General features: G+C 40.4%; 3 protein-coding genes across 3 annotated transcripts; all 3 read left to right on the top strand.

The window, feature by feature from the left end:
- The first annotated feature begins 98 nt into the window (after window positions 1–98).
- LOC129103478 (inositol-3-phosphate synthase 1-A-like) lies at window positions 99–7,776 on the top strand. The gene is made up of 11 exons (XM_054613969.1): window positions 99–372; window positions 1,857–1,979; window positions 2,082–2,243; window positions 2,936–3,065; window positions 3,431–3,624; window positions 3,747–3,896; window positions 4,558–4,773; window positions 5,480–5,644; window positions 5,743–5,856; window positions 6,622–6,839; window positions 7,016–7,776. The coding sequence occupies exons 2-11, from the start codon at window positions 1,866–1,868 to the stop codon at window positions 7,200–7,202; spliced, it is 1,650 nt and encodes a 549-aa protein (XP_054469944.1). The 5' UTR covers window positions 99–372; window positions 1,857–1,865; the 3' UTR covers window positions 7,203–7,776.
- A 467-nt stretch (window positions 7,777–8,243) lies between these two features.
- On the top strand, window positions 8,244–10,699 carry tpgs1 (tubulin polyglutamylase complex subunit 1). The gene is made up of 2 exons (XM_054614457.1): window positions 8,244–8,607; window positions 9,430–10,699. Exons 1-2 carry the CDS (start codon window positions 8,270–8,272, stop codon window positions 10,091–10,093), a joined length of 1,002 nt encoding a protein of 333 aa, XP_054470432.1. The 5' UTR covers window positions 8,244–8,269; the 3' UTR covers window positions 10,094–10,699.
- Window positions 10,700–11,851: 1,152 nt separating this feature from the next.
- On the top strand, window positions 11,852–15,436 carry LOC129103718 (uncharacterized). The gene is made up of 5 exons (XM_054614306.1): window positions 11,852–12,123; window positions 13,141–13,689; window positions 13,784–13,944; window positions 14,919–15,168; window positions 15,278–15,436. Exons 1-5 carry the CDS (start codon window positions 11,959–11,961, stop codon window positions 15,434–15,436), a joined length of 1,284 nt encoding a protein of 427 aa, XP_054470281.1. The 5' UTR covers window positions 11,852–11,958.
- The last annotated feature ends 549 nt before the right edge of the window (window positions 15,437–15,985 follow it).

Genomic DNA, 15,985 nt, shown 5'->3' with positions numbered 1-15,985 from the left:
TCCTATTTACAAAAAGTGATGTCCTTTCGACTGACAGCACTGTAAGACACTATAAAAAAACCTCAATAAAGTTACTTGGCAAAAAAAAAAAAGAAAAACTGGCCCCGCCCAAAAGAAACTGTCGAGCACAGAACCTACCATTTGCGGCCACGCGGGTTTCAAGCCCTCTGCCTGTTCGCGGGTTACACAAGACGGACGGAGCTGTCTGATTTGGCACATTCATTGAATACGTTTAAAATCGCAAAATTATCATTTGTGCTCAGTGGGACGAGAAGAGGTGCTTTAAATCCGTTCAAACGACCAACGACACCACCCAGGACCGGCTTCCTTTAGACGTGTGATCGGACATCTTTAGTGCTCAAGTGGAAGAAGGTGAGCGTGTTTCCGGGTTTGTGAGTTCATACATTTATTGGCATATTATCTGTTTTTAAATGACAGAAATAGCCCAAGATTGTCTGACGGGGTTTTGCTGAGAAAATGTGTACGGTTTTGTCGGTTAGGGAGTCGCGAAATATTAGTTTATCTCTACTTTGTTTATGCAGTGTTCGCTAAATCATGAAAACTGCTATGGCGAAAGTGCCGTTCGCGGTCTCTGATTGGCTACTGCTCACTGCAGTTAGTGACGCGTGTAAGCCAATCAGAGGCAGAGGAGGGCGGGTCTTAATACGGCCTGATCGTACCCGTCTCTCATTCAGCTTAGTTGTGACGTGTTCTAAGGGATATGGACACCCTCCAGATAATGTTCCACACTGACGTCATCTTATCAATTGTTAAGTGTGAAAGGCTTCAAGGGCTTAGAGTTGTATAAATATAAATGCGACACAGTACTCTGCACCAACACACCACGTGACATTGATGACACTAAAACATGCTATGTAACATTTTGAGGTTATATTTTTGCATAGTAGTATACGTCTTCCAGGCATTACAACAAACAATTGACTTGTTTGTGTCAAAACTGCTTCAATAAGCAACATTAAAAGCAATGGACAATGAATGAATGAATGAATAATGTATATGTTTTAATATAGGTAATGTACATATGCTTTTAATGCTCCTGATTTCCTGTTTTTTTTTATGTTCCAGCTTAAATAATAATAATAAATCCTTAATGTTTACGCTTCTGTGTTAATGTAATATGCCAGGCATATTATGTTATGTGTGCCTATCTCTTTTTTTTATACCTCTGGGGTCCTTACTCCTCTTCCAATTTTCAGCCTCCTCTTGTCCTTGCTCCTCAATCCTCCAGCTTGTGACCTGGAAATCTATCTCAGAGCTCCATCCTGAAGGACAGCCCAGTTCCTAAAATGCCTGTGCCTTCCAATGCTAATACTACCATACTATTTAAAACGCCAGAAAAATATTTAGTATGTTGCAATTCATAGTATGTCCAATGCAGTATGCATAAAAATACCAAGATGTTCATCTGGCAGTATGCAAGCCAGCATGCTTCTCATGCTATTCTGATATTTAGGGGACGGCTCTTCTGTTCGGAGTTTGCCAGTGCGCGTTTTATCCACAGTCCAAGGACATGCAGTTTTGGTTATTTGATGACTCTAGATTGACTGTAGGCATGAATGTGAGCGAGAATGGTTGTCTGTCTTTATGTCTCAAACCTTTAATAGCCTGGCGACATGTCCCTAAATAGGATAAGAGAGTTGTCTTGAATACTGTCGTGCTAATCTGACAGAGATCATAAAATACAGCGATATAACAAAAGAATGGACAGCTGTGACATATGCCCTATTTAATTAAATTCTCCTTTTAAAATGAGAGCGCCCAGATCTCCGGTAGGCGGGACTAAGATGCGAGCAGAGCTGAAGTTGAACAAATTCCCTTTGTTTCTCTCCTCACAGACTGCAGCCATGTCAGCCAACGTTCACATCAACAGCTCTAATGTGAAATACACAGATACACACATTGTGTCTCAGTATCCCTACCAGACCACATCAGTTCAGAGAGATGGGAACAAAGTAACAGTAAGTGGACCTTTTTATAGCCTTTTCTGTCTGTACAGTATGAGTCTGTGTGTGTGTCATTTGTACAATGTCCCTCTAATTTTGCTCCTTATTGGGAAACAGGTGACCCCCCATACCACCAATATGACATTTCGCACAGAGAGGCAAGTGCCCCGGCTGGGTGTGATGCTGGTGGGCTGGGGAGGCAACAACGGGACCACAGTGACAGCAGCTGTATTGGCCAACAGGCTGGGTCTCACCTGGAGAACCAAGACTGGAATGAAGGTGAGTGGAGCGACAGAAAACATGCCTGTACACATATAGAGAGTGAATCAGCTGCTGGTTTACATTAATTTCAGTTTGGTGCAGGAAAAAAGCTGGGATAGACTTGAAATGTACTGAATTTTTAATTGAATAACTTCACTTCAACTTGATTTTGTAACCATCTCAAACATCCTTCTGTAAGTTGATTTTGCTGCCTGCTTGGAAAATGGCCATCCCTTGTGTAAAGCATACATTGGTAGTTTTACAGTTCAAACATGCTAGAACCACAATGATTCTTCTGTCCAAGAAAATTCTAGATCGTGAATGATCTCTTTTACTACCAGATCACAAAAGCATGTGAAAACCTGAGGCTGCCACTGGGGAGCAAATAGAGAACCCTCTTGTCCTATTTTATAAATATAGCCTACTGTATATCCCCCGATACACTTGTACAGACTCATTATAAGCTGGTTATGCTGAACTGTTCAGTAGAGCGTTAAGGGATTAACAGACTGTGGTCTTGGGGACATCCCCTTATATGGGCATACATTGTAACCTCTATGAGCTGCTTCCTGTGATTTCCATTTTAGCCATTTTTCTCTGGTTCAGAGGATTTAATACACTTATAATAAACCTTTAAACCCACTAGAAAAAAGTCTGTAGAGGGAATTCAATTTGTGGTTTTTCTCTTCTTTTTCTCCCACATTCTTCAGAAAGCAAACTACTTTGGCTCCCTGCTGCAGGCGTCTACTGTTTGTCTGGGGTCAGGGCTTGAGGGCGAGGTCAATGTGCCCCTCTGTGACCTCTTACCCATGGTGCAGCCTAATGATATAGTCTTTGACGGTAAGGACAATTTCAGATATTTTGCTCGAGTTCTAACCTCTGATACAGAAACTGACAAGTGTGTATGTGTGTATTATAAGTGAGCTGTTAACATCAGTGTAAACACCAGGTAATCTGACCTCAGGGCAGCTTCATGGAGAGCCTCTGCATGAGGTGAAGATGGTCAGAGATGTGTTCCAGTATGGTGTCCTCTAATGCAGTCTAGTCTGATACTTCATAAGGGGAGAGCTTTAACAGGCAGGCTGTTTATAGAGCTGCTGTAGTTTATTATAAGTTGGAAGTGTTGACCTGCAGGTCCGCCTCTGCCTTTTTCTGGAAAATGATATATATACATACATATACTTGAAGTGTGTTTGTGTTTTTAGGCTGGGATATCTCGTCAATGGATCTTGGCAGAGCGATGGAGAGAGCTCAGGTGTTCGACTGGTCATTACAAGAGCAGCTGCGGCCACACATGAGCCGCCTGAAACCCAGACCGTCCATCTATATCCCAGAATTCATCGCTGCAAACCAAGCGAGTCGGGCGGACAACGTCCTCACCGGAAGCATGGCGGAGCAGGTAAAGCGTGTTCTACTGGTTTAAGAGGGCTGGAGTTTCTGCTCCATATGTGCATTTTACTTCAGATTCATGTTGCTTCATATGTCATTTTAATTTGACTTAAAAAGTAAATGATCTTCCAGATGGAGCAGATCAGAGCTGACATAAGGGACTTCCGTCTATCAAGTGGTGTGGACAAAGTCATCGTTCTGTGGACCGCCAACACTGAGCGCTTCTGTGATGTCATACCGGGGGTCAATGACAAGGCAAAGAACCTGCTTGCTGCAATCCAGGTGAGAGCAGCAGCTGTGAACAGAGTTGGGTTAAAAAACTTCCAGCTTCATGAATCATAGTTTTTAAAGTGCAAGCTCTGAAGACACAAATCTTTAAGTTGGTGTCAGGAGAGACGTAGTAAGATAATTAACTTTTAATTGTCCTAGAAACCTCCTAAACTGTGATGGTGGCCAGTAGTCATGAATTCGACTTTAATTTCCTCCTAATGCCGAGGACCAAACGGTAATCCTCCATCCATTTAGAGATTAATAAAGCTTAGAGGATGAGAAGATTAGCTCTCCTAACACTTCACTGTGGATTTGTAGATGAAATTCCATAATGAGTCAGCTATTCCTTTTTATATCAGATCAGGGGAAGAAAATTATGATTTTTTTTTTTTCCCCTCATGGGTGAGTTTATACATGTTATCTCCTGTCTTCAGCATGCTTGTACAGCTATCAGCAATGATAATGGGCTATTTCACAGATTTCTGATCTACAGCAAACAGCTCATTTTAGATAGGCATGAAGTTAACTACAGAGTTGTGTTATGTAGATGATGTGAAGAGGGACTCGAAAAATGTACGCCTTATGAGTCAAGAAGCATGAATATGATAATACACTCGGTAACGGTAATAATCTCTTTTTTTCCTTATTTTATTTTTTTTCCTACATCCATTAGACTGGAGCAGAAGTCTCTCCCTCCACCCTGTTTGCTGTGGCCAGTATACTGGAGGGTTGTGCCTACATCAACGGCTCTCCCCAGAACACTTTTGTACCGGGGGCCATAGAGCTGGCCGTGCAGAAGGGGGTGTTCATTGGGGGAGATGACTTCAAATCCGGTCAGACCAAGGTTAAATCAGTGCTGGTGGACTTCCTGGTCAGCTCAGGTATCAAGGTGAGAAAAAGACGCACAGGTGATGGATGGATGGATGGATAGATAGAAATGGACTGATACTTATGAGAGTGAATAACTAATAACATGGTTATAGTTTACTAGAAAAGCTAAGAACACTAATATGGGGGGGGGTTTTATTTAATTTGATGTTTCCTACCTAAAACTAGAATAGACTCAAAATAATCCCTCTCAATCATCATTATGACTGGATTAGGAGAGTGTGTCTGTATCTGCAGAGACTTTGCCCTTTGCTATTATTTCCTTATTTTCGCTGTATTTGGGACGTTTCTGGGTGCCCAATCAACCTTTACAAAAATGTAGGGACCAGGTGCCAGATCGTAAGAATGCAGCCAAGAGAAGGTTTCAAAAAATATCAAACACGGCGCTGTAAAAATACAAATATAGCGACACGGAAAGCAAATCTGGAATTGGCTTTCGACGCGCCTCCTGACCCTGATTGTCAGTGAACTGTGAATTTATGCAATTATACATTTTCATCAAATGGCTTTACAATTTGCACAGCATGCAACACCCTTTTAACCTTTAAAGCCTTGGGTTGTGTAAGGATGAACTTTTTGGAAGATTAACCTTTGGAACAGCAGCAATGTGATAGACCTACCAGAAAATAAGATGACAACTTAAAATTTACGGTATGTTGTATTTTCTCAATAAAGACATTTTAATAAGTTCCTCTCTCCCTCGACAGCCGACCTCCATTGTCAGCTACAATCACCTTGGCAACAACGATGGGAAGAACCTGTCGGCTCCACAGCAGTTTCGCTCTAAAGAGATCTCCAAGAGCAACGTGGTGGATGACATGGTCCAGTCAAACTCCATATTGTACCAGCCTGGAGAAAAACCTGACCACTGTGTGAGTGACTCGCACACAGAAAAATAATGAGCTCCATACGGATGGTTGCTGAAAATGACTTATCAGACGTTTTTTAAACTGTCTCTGTGTCATTCCAGGTGGTGATTAAGTATGTCCCCTATGTGGGAGACAGTAAGCGTGCTATGGATGAATACACATCTGAAATAATGATGGGAGGGACCAATACTATCGCGCTCCACAACACCTGTGAGGTCAGTGGTCACTACATCTATTTCTATAAAACATCTAGCATATTAGAACTTTTTCCAGAGTCCAGGCTACTAATTGCTTGTTAAACAAAATGTTCAGATCTATTCTTCTTTTTTATCTGACAGTAGTTGTGGAGGAGGAGGCTCAGGAGAGCAGAGCTTACTGTTAATCCTCCTTAACAAGTCTTGAAGCTAATTTAAAGAGACGTCCTCCAGTCATTAACAGTTATTTAATGTTTCACTGGCCTAGTTGCTTTAGTCCATCATCATTCCTACATATGAAATAATATCTATTCTGGTTTTCTGTAGTTTTCACCCTGGATTACCTCATTTCTATAAAATTATTTACTCTATCAAAAATGTTTGGGAAGATTCTGCAGTCCCATTTTCACTAAACAACTTTTTATGCTATCAAATTAATTTCTGAATGATTTTGCAATCATGAAATAAATGCCACACATCAGGGACTTTCCAAGAAAAGAAATGCTGATTTAACTGATACAACTAGAGGATACCTTAAGTAGTTAACTAATGGCCAAACATTCCAAACTATGTGGTGTAATTTACAGTTAAGCCCAAGTAAATTTGTAGGATTTTAAAAGTGTTGCTTTGGCGACTCCTAGTGGTAGTATTAAAAAAGACACTGGTATTGTATAAATCCGATTCCTGCATGTACATGAACTGCATTCTGATTTCCATGCATTAATGAATGTGGGTTTGCTTCTCTTTTCTATAACACCATTCTCATCTTTCTGTCTTTGCAAAAAGGACTCTCTACTAGCCACTCCAATCATTCTGGACCTGGTGATCCTGACAGAGCTCTGTCAGCGCATTACTATCCGACCCCAGGGGGAGGAGGACTTCCAGTCCTTCCACAGTGTCTTAGCAGTGCTCTCCTTCCTCTGCAAGGCCCCCCTGGTCCCACCTGGGACACCGGTCATCAATGCCTTCTTCCGCCAGAGGGCCTGCATAGAAAACATCATGAGGTATGGACAAGGCCTGGGTTTTTTTCTTTACCTAGATTCCCACACTTTTCCCCCTAAAGAATTCCTTGTACATTCAACAGAAGAATTGTGATATTTCAGGACTTTTTAAGGCTTATATGCAGGTGTGTCATTAGTGACAGAAGTTGACAACAGTCTCCCTCCTTGTCTTTTTTCAGAGCCTGCCTCGGCCTTCCTCCTCAGAACCACATGCTGCTGGAGCACAAGCTGCAGAGAGACTTCCTGCCTCCATATACCACCTACGTCAATGGCAATGTGGCTGCTTTGAAGAAAGCTTCCCTCACCAACGGGAACCATATACCTCTAACAAACGGCATCCATAATGATGCAACTCATGCATTATGACCGTAAAAACAACACTACTGCACAAGATTGAACTCTAACTTTATATGATCTTAAACTTGATATCTTGTGTAAAAAGAACAAACGTTATCAATAATCTACCATTGCAAAACAAACTACACTGGTTTAACAACTTAGCAGAGTAAATTTAACATTTAAGATCATAGGAATTCAGCAAGTCTGCCTATTAAAGAACGGTGTGGAGCTGCAATATTTACATATCATACATGTTGTCCTCTGGTTGTGGTTGTATAGCTTAAGAGGGTTGTGTGTATGTGTGTGTATATATATATATATCTCCCATAGACTGCACTAATCTCCACAGAGTGTAACATAGTTTGAAGCAAGCGAGTTGGTTACAATGTAGGCCTAATTAAAAAATTTTTTTTTTATATATGTAGAAACAGCATGTATTGAATATTTAAAAAGTCGATTCTTCTTTTCCTTGTATCATTATTTGACTAGTTGTCTGTGTGCAGTGCATATGTTAAACAAAGTCCTTGAAAATGTTCCTTGAAATGGGTCAATATTAAATAAGCAAATGTGCAGCTGTAAAAAAAAAAAAGAACAGAATAAACCATTAAATGCTCTGTTGTTTGATGAATGAAAGGTATCTTCTTAACATTATTTTGTGTAAATGTGTGTCACTGCCTTGTGTTTTTGTTTGAAGCTAAATTGAAGTAAATATGGATGCTTAACTGCATCCATATTTACTTCAATTTAGCTGTGGAGACTCTTTATGTTTAACAGTAACTTGGGATATTTCTACTCAATAAACCTTTAAACTCAACGTATATGAAGGATTTTGTGTTTGTCTTTTTAAATCCACCTGTCCTCCCATAAGGCCAGCTATCAAGTTCAAAGATTCATTATTTGCATTAAAGGTGACTAAAACACATTTGTATTTATTTATTTATTTTGCCGTTTTCATATTCTTTAATTAATGTAAAATCGTGGCCAATTAGTATGCTGTTTTAGCAACAAAAAAAATGTCATAGGTATAAGACCTGACGCGCACACATCCGTCAGCTGTTGAATCACTTCCGCTGCGTCACCTGACGTCATCAGCTATGGCCGACAAGGAGAAGCGCCGGGCCGGGGCTGCTCCTCCGGTGATGCCCGAGGGCAAAGCCACCAAATCGGACGGTGACAGGGAGTTTCTGTCGCAAGCGGGAGTGGGAGAGCTGCTCCGCGGGGCCATCCTGAAGATGGTGGAGGCCAAGTCGGACGACCCCATCGGGTTCCTTGCGGACCACTTCTGCAACCTCGCCTCCGTGTCAGAGACCGGCACGGCTGGATGCGGAGACGGGGATCACCTGAACAACGGCCCGGTGAACGCAGGCGCACAGGAGCAGCAGCACCTCAACCGGGCGCTGTGGCACCTGCGGCTGGCGCACCACTCCCAGAGGTCTGGACACATTTTCATATATATGTGTGTGTATATATATATATAATATATATATATATATATATATATATATATATATATATATATATATATATATATATATATATATATATATTCCTTTGGAACGAATATTATTCTGAGGATCCTGTGATCAAACCCTGATTATATTATCTCACTGTACTATAGTTCCAGTAAAAAAATATAGTTATACATCTTAAGGAAGTAATCAATATGTGACAGTGATAGCCATGGGTGTTTTAGAATAACTCACAATACCATACCCTCACAACATGCACGCCTATGTTGGCCACAATGATAATGTTGCTACAATAAAGCAATTCTATGTTGCACAATATGCCGTAAAATTGTTGATAGACAATGGCACTGATAACAATACTGCAACAAGCAGGCATATTGTAACTAATGGCATTTTAATAGTTGATTATTTTATTGCTAATGCTTCTATAAGCCATTTAATAAGAACAACAGTAGGGTTGCCAGGTTGTGGCTTTCAGCACTTGTTTAGTCTTTTTTTATTATTATTATTATTAACTCATCAGGAAGACTACCCCTTGACCACATGGCATTTATTACCAATTTATTAAAAAATACAACTGCAGACTTGGATTATTTGAAAAACCCTTGACAGAAAGCCAATTGCCTCCAGAGATATTTAGCCATACAGGCTTAATATCAGGATATTTGTATCTGAGATCCATGGAATTTACTTTGTTCATTGATAAATAACAAGCTTGTCCTTCTAACTGCCACAGAGATAACAATAATTGACTTTCCCTATCCCCTTTCTCATTTTAAACCCAGTTCGGCCTTCAGCAACAACGTCCGTGTGGCTTTTGACCTTTTGAACCTCACTGGGGCCCCCAGACGTTCAGGTGAGGCTCCTGAAGGACCTGCTGATGGTTCCTGCACCCACAGCCCCACAGAGGGAGGAGCAGGAGGAGGAGGAGTGAAGGGAGGCCTCTACACACAGACTCTGCAGTGCCTTTGCAGTGAGGGTGGAGTCCCTGCCTCCACCTCCGCCCCCCTCCTCCAACGCCTCCACTGCCAAGACCACGAGGCCGTCCCTTATGATATCTTCCGTCACGGTGTGCTCACATGTGCAGTTTTCTCAGACTACATCCGGCAGGCTCAGAGGCTTTATGCTGAAGTGTGCTGCCCGGATGAGGGGCCTGCCTCGCGGGCGCTGTGCCTGTCCGTGCTCGGGACCCTAAAGGAAGCCCTGGAGACTTCCCAAGGCTGTGAGGCAAACTGCTGTGTCAATGCTAATGCTAAAGTGAATTCCTGTCTGGAGGCTAACGTGAAGGCTTTACGCTACCTGGAGGCCAGTGCCAAGATCTCTCCGTACAAATTAGGTCAGGCCATGGCTGGAGCACAGACGCGAGGCCCGGGTGGTAATATGGACGCAAAGGAGTTTGAGAACGCAGCGGCAGAACTTTTTATCACTCGGGTGAAAGTTGTGTCCTAGGTTTCTTGTCTATTTCCACATAATTTATGAATGTACAACAATCTAAAGTATATACTAGAGTAAATTAATACCCTCCTCTAACCTCTAACCTACACTAACAGATATAAACCGCCGGTCTAGACACTTTATCCCATAATTAAATTTATTTTGGAGAACACTAATTGTAGAACTTGTTTGTTGTCTTTTTATTGATCTTATTAAAGAGGAAGAGATAAGAAATCAGCGTCGGGTGTGACTAAGCAAACCGCTACTGTGCCGTGGAAAGGACAAGGAGTTCTTTACTAAATGTATTCCTTGAGATCAGCATTGATCTTGACAGTTTCCATTACTGTTCAGGCCTTTCCTTAAAATGCTGAGATTAGAAAGTAACACTCTGTACTGATCTACTTCTAATGCAATCCAATACAACAACCTTGTAATAAATCATATTTTTGGTTGAGAGGGATGTTGATTAGGAACTCTGTGTCCTCTTGCTGCTGTATTGCATTATTTAAGTGTTTCTATTTTTTTTATTTTTATGATTTATTAGAGAACCCGTTTGTCATGAGCAAATCTCATATGTTACCCTTGTGAAGGCATTGTAGCAGAAATATTTTCGGGGGAATAAAGATGCAATGTTCACTGATTCCTTTTATTTATTTGAACTTCTTATCTCTCAAGTCTGCCATTAAACAGAGAGACTGCTCACAAAACTGACAAACTGGATCAAAGAAAGAAGTTAACAGACAGAGGTGAAGGAGGGTGTAAAAAAATAAGAGCCATATTAGATAAAAAAATATTTCTCCTTATCCTGAAGTCACTGATGCATGAGCGAGCCCTCAGAAAAGTTTAAAACACCTAGGACGGACCAAGGAGGCCATAATTATTTCTCCAATTATCCTAAAATGATGAAAAGACTGCAGGTTTGGTGAAGCTAAACGAGACAGAGCAGAACTATAGATACTGTCAAAAAACTATTGTACAACTTTAGAGAGCCTTAAATTAGCAACATAAGAGAATTAAAACATTCATATAGTTCCTGATTTACATTTCAGAAGATGTCTAGATGTCTAGGCATAAACTCGAATAAATTAAGTTATTTCAACAGCATTTAAGCATGTGAATCATGTCTTTAATACATCAAGTGTATATCACTCTGGCAGTAGCCTACATAAAGACAATCCAGAAAAACCATCCAAACATTATTTTAGAGGAAAACAGTTAAAAATACATTACTGTCTATATGTATATGTCCTTTGGCAAATGTTCTTGAAAAATATTAAAAAGAATAAGCAATTTTAAAGGTCTATTACACTAAATACTAATACAATGTGGAAAAGTGATTTAATGATAATAGTAATAACTTTATTTATATAGCACCTTTAAAAACAACAATGAGGCCTAACAAAGCAAGACAAACTGAGGTAAAAGTTAAACCCTAATAATACAGTACAATATTTAACATGTTAAAACCAATCGATATGATAATAATGAACTAATAAATGAAATAAATAAAATAAATAAAAAATAAATAAATAAATTAATGAATAAATAAATAAATAAATAAAATATAGTTAAATAATTTAGTAAATTAATTTAGTAAAATAAAGCATTAAAGTGACGACATCACATAAAAGCCAGTCCGTAAAAATGAGTTTTAAGAAGTGATTTGTTCAACAATTTAAGCAATGCAACCACTACCTCTTTTCAGCCGCTAGATGGCAGCACCACTCTGTTTCACAGCCCGACGCAAACAGGAAGAAAGCGGAAGTACACGAGTTTACAGCCTGAAATGACAGCAGCGTCACCTGCATCAACACCTGAGCCGCTTCATATTATTTACCGTGCCCATTGTAACTGCATGCTTTTCGGTTGAACTTGTCAAAATGGAGGAAGAGGAGCAGCTGCGCTCCTTCGTGTTCCTGATGACTTACATGCTGCTGAAGCGCAGGAGAGATTTAAACAACGCAAACATCCAGAGGCGTAATGAGGTCCAGAGACGCGTCAGACATCGGCAGCACTTCTTCCAGAGACAGAGGAGGATGCTCATGGTCAGTCCCTCCCTCTGGCTCATTTCATATATATGTCATATAATATATGATCACGGCCATGCATATAAATGTTGCTGTAGACTATGTTGCCTTAACATACCAGGTATACTTTATTTAACATTATCCTGGAACACAAAGATATCTAAACACTGTGTTTGTGGATAGTAACCATAGAAACCCCTTCCAAAAAATAATAGAACTATTATTATTATTATATCAACAATATAATATAATAATCATTATTATTAATCAAATTATTAATACGAATAAAAATATGATGATAATAATAATAGGAATAATAATCATACTTATTATTATAATAATAATAATCATACGTATTATAATAATAATAATCATATTTATAATAATCATAATAATAATAATAATAATAATAATACTTATTATTATACACAATCCGTGGGTTCCAGTAAAACAAAAAAACTTGATTTAAGAACACAGAAGTGTGCAATGTCTTTTGGAATAAGAACTTTAATACGTTTTCATCATAGATTTTTCTGCCATTTATTATCTCAGTAATAAATTAATTGTTTGGTCTATAAAAAAAATTTTTTAACTCAGTGAAGTAAATTAAACATTATTACCAAATTGTTGCAGATACATTTTCTGTTGATCGGAAGGATACCAGAATAGTTGCAATAATACAAACAACACATATAAAGAAAAGCCAGAGGGTAGGCTGCAAATATATAATAATAATATAACATTTTCTGTTTGCACTGTAAGCAATAATAGAGGTATAGTTTTCAATTTTACCAACAAGAGCAGTTGGTGTAATTATATTTATGGATATAGAATTTGGCTTTAAGTATAATAAAATATATCAGAAATAATTTGTCCTTATCTTTCCTGCTGTGGTCAAATAAATGAATGATAGATATAATAGAGCCTTAGAATCCATTATGTATTTACTTTTGCAAGACAATAACTTGCGGGATAAAATAAAAATATGTGAATTAATTTAAAGAAAATCTTTATTTTATTATTGCTCTTCCTCAGATGATGATAGCACGAGGCATCCGCTCCAACGTCCGCATCCGCACACGTCCCTGGACCACCACTCAAAGCACTGATTGGTGGGAGCGGGTGGTGATGACAGAATTCCAGCCGTCTGATTGGCTGGATAAGTTCCGTATGAGCAGGGAGACGTTCTTCTACCTCTGTGACAAGCTGAGGCCTCGTCTGGCTCGCCAGGACACCAGCTTCCGCCGGGCGCTGCCGGTGGAGAAACGCGTAGCGGTGGCTCTGTGGCGCCTGGCATCGAACATCGAATACCGCACCATCAGCACCCTGTTCGGTGTGGGGAAGTCCACTGTGTGCAGGTGTGTTAGGGACATGTGTCACGCCATTGTGGCGCTCCTCAGCTCCACCTACCTGAAGTCCCCCAGTGAGCAGGAGCTGGAGGATTCAGCCCAGCTCTTCCTGTCCAAATGGGGCTTTCCTCACTGCGTTGCTGCCATAGCAACCCTCCACACGGCCATCATCACCCCATCAAACAACGCATCTGACTACGCCAACCCCGCTGGCTGGCTCTCAGTGCTGTCTCAGGTAGAGAGGACACCCATGCACAACGCTGACGATGCATGTTGGCTAGCTTTTGGATTATGAGTTCTTGCCTCTTTCTGTCTCTTTGGTTTTTCAGGTGGCTGTCAGCGGCCGAGGGCAATTCTGGGACGTATGTGCCAGTTTCCCAGGTGGGACGGACCCAGCTGACATCTTCCAGAACTCATCGCTGTGGGCCACAGCTGCAGACGGTGGACTGTCACCTGCAACGACACCTGCCTTCATGGGAAAACCGTTCAGGTAGTTAAAACAACACATTTGGGTGTGGATCCAATACAGTGCTAACGTCACATTTTTTCAGGCATTTAAAGATACCACATTTCATCTGACAAGTATACACACAGACAGCTGATATATATTATACCCATTTTATTTGTTGTTTCAATATAAAAAGGTTGCATTGTATTCTTAGTTTAGCTGGACACTTGTCTGATTTCCAAGATGTACCATTAGTAAAAACCTCAAGGTTGATAAAACCCGTTTTTATCTGTTGTCTCATCCATAAACTTCCTTGCTCTATGACAAAAATGTACTCCAGCTGAGAACTTTTGTTCATGATATCACTAGAATTAAAAGGAGCATCCCAAAAACGTACATTTTAACTAAACCAACTTTATTATTAGCAGCAATAAATCAATACTCAATTTTCCAGAACAAATCAAATACCTTAAATAACTAAGTTAAATTCTGGATGATGATGTACTTAACTATCTGTGATCAAAAATGATGTCGAGGCAATTATAAAAATCTAACAAGTTGTATGGAAACAGTGTCTTGAAAGCCAGTATCATTTAGCTAAATTACTTATTGTTTGTTTTTTTAGAATAAATGCATGCCTTTTAATAATAACATTTCAAAGCCCGCACACCAGTCTATGAAGTGCTGGGGTGAATTGAGAGTTAAGTCACTTCACATGCTTGAGTGTATTTAATAAAAGGGTTGGAGTCAGAGGAGGAGATAAAAGGGTTGGAGTCAGAGGAGGAGATACTATAACACACCTCACTGTGATCAGTAATAATAAAACAAACAAACAGACATAGCATTTGGACTTTATTCAGATACTGTACATTACTATATTTCCAAAAATGTTGTATACACCATACATTTTTACAATTGGAATTGGCAGTTGAAATGTTGAAATGCCGAGTCCTTTTAGGATTTCTAGTCTTCCAGTGTTTTGCTGCGATTGACTGAAAACCACCTCTTGTGTCTAGGTATGTGCTGCTGGGGGAGGCCTGCTACCCTCTCCAGAGCTGGCTGATGAAGGCCTATCCTGAGGAAAAGGGCAGGAGGGCCAGCCACGCAACACCGCCCGAGCCACAGCGGCTCTTTAACCGGCGGCTCACCCGGGCGTTGCGTGTGTCCGAGGAGGCGCTGATGAGGTTGAGGGCACGCTGGCAGTGTCTGAGCAAGAGGAACGACTGCGGACTGGACGTGGTGCCCACCATGATTCTAGCCTCCAGAGCTGGCTGATGAAGGCCTATCCTGAGGAAAAGGACAGAGCCCAGCCACAGTGATCTTTGGGTTCTTCTTTACCTCTCTCACAAGCTGCATTCTGCACAACGTGTGCGAGTCCCACGGGGACGCCTTCAAGGCAGAGTGGCAGGTGGAGGTGGCCGAGGCAGAGAGCCCTCAGCCCAGACACAAGCAACTTCCCTCCACCTGTATCGACCAAAGCCATGCTGAGGAGGTGCGGAGCCTCTTCTGTGACTATTTTGAGCAGAATAATTAAAGAAGTTTCTTCCACATAAAGACTAATGTTGTTGTTAAACATTTGTACCTGCACTAGATTTATAGCCACACAGTGAATGTGGTTGTAAACATGTATCTTTATGCCAAATGTACCAATGCATGTTAAAGCATGGCAATGTTGGCTCTGATCTCAAACCATAGTTCAACCTAAAAGAACCAGAGATGGATCAAGTTCAGCAAAGACTGACTGAAAAGAAGCTAAATCTGACAACGTCCTCAAATCAATTCTGTTCCAAAAATGTTCTAAAATCATAGTACATCTTGGGAAAAACGTTTTGTATTTAGGAAGGAACACGTGTTGACTTTGATTCCTACATCTGGCCAAACTTCCCAAGTTCCCACCCGTGGTAAGGATGTAAAAACAGAAACATTGTATTTGCCCTGTTTTTTTCCTCCATCAAACAAGTGTTTTTTTATTGTGTATTACGCATCACAACCTGAAGGGGCTACTTTAGTGGGACTGTGCGTGATGTGCTCTTTTATTTAGTTTTGTACATTTTTATGTAGTGTATCATTGCATAAAGATTCC

Source organism: Anoplopoma fimbria, chromosome 15 (assembly GCF_027596085.1).
Source record: "Anoplopoma fimbria isolate UVic2021 breed Golden Eagle Sablefish chromosome 15, Afim_UVic_2022, whole genome shotgun sequence".
NCBI classification, from domain to species: domain Eukaryota; kingdom Metazoa; phylum Chordata; class Actinopteri; order Perciformes; family Anoplopomatidae; genus Anoplopoma; species Anoplopoma fimbria.
This window is presented reverse-complemented; position numbering and strand designations above follow the sequence as displayed.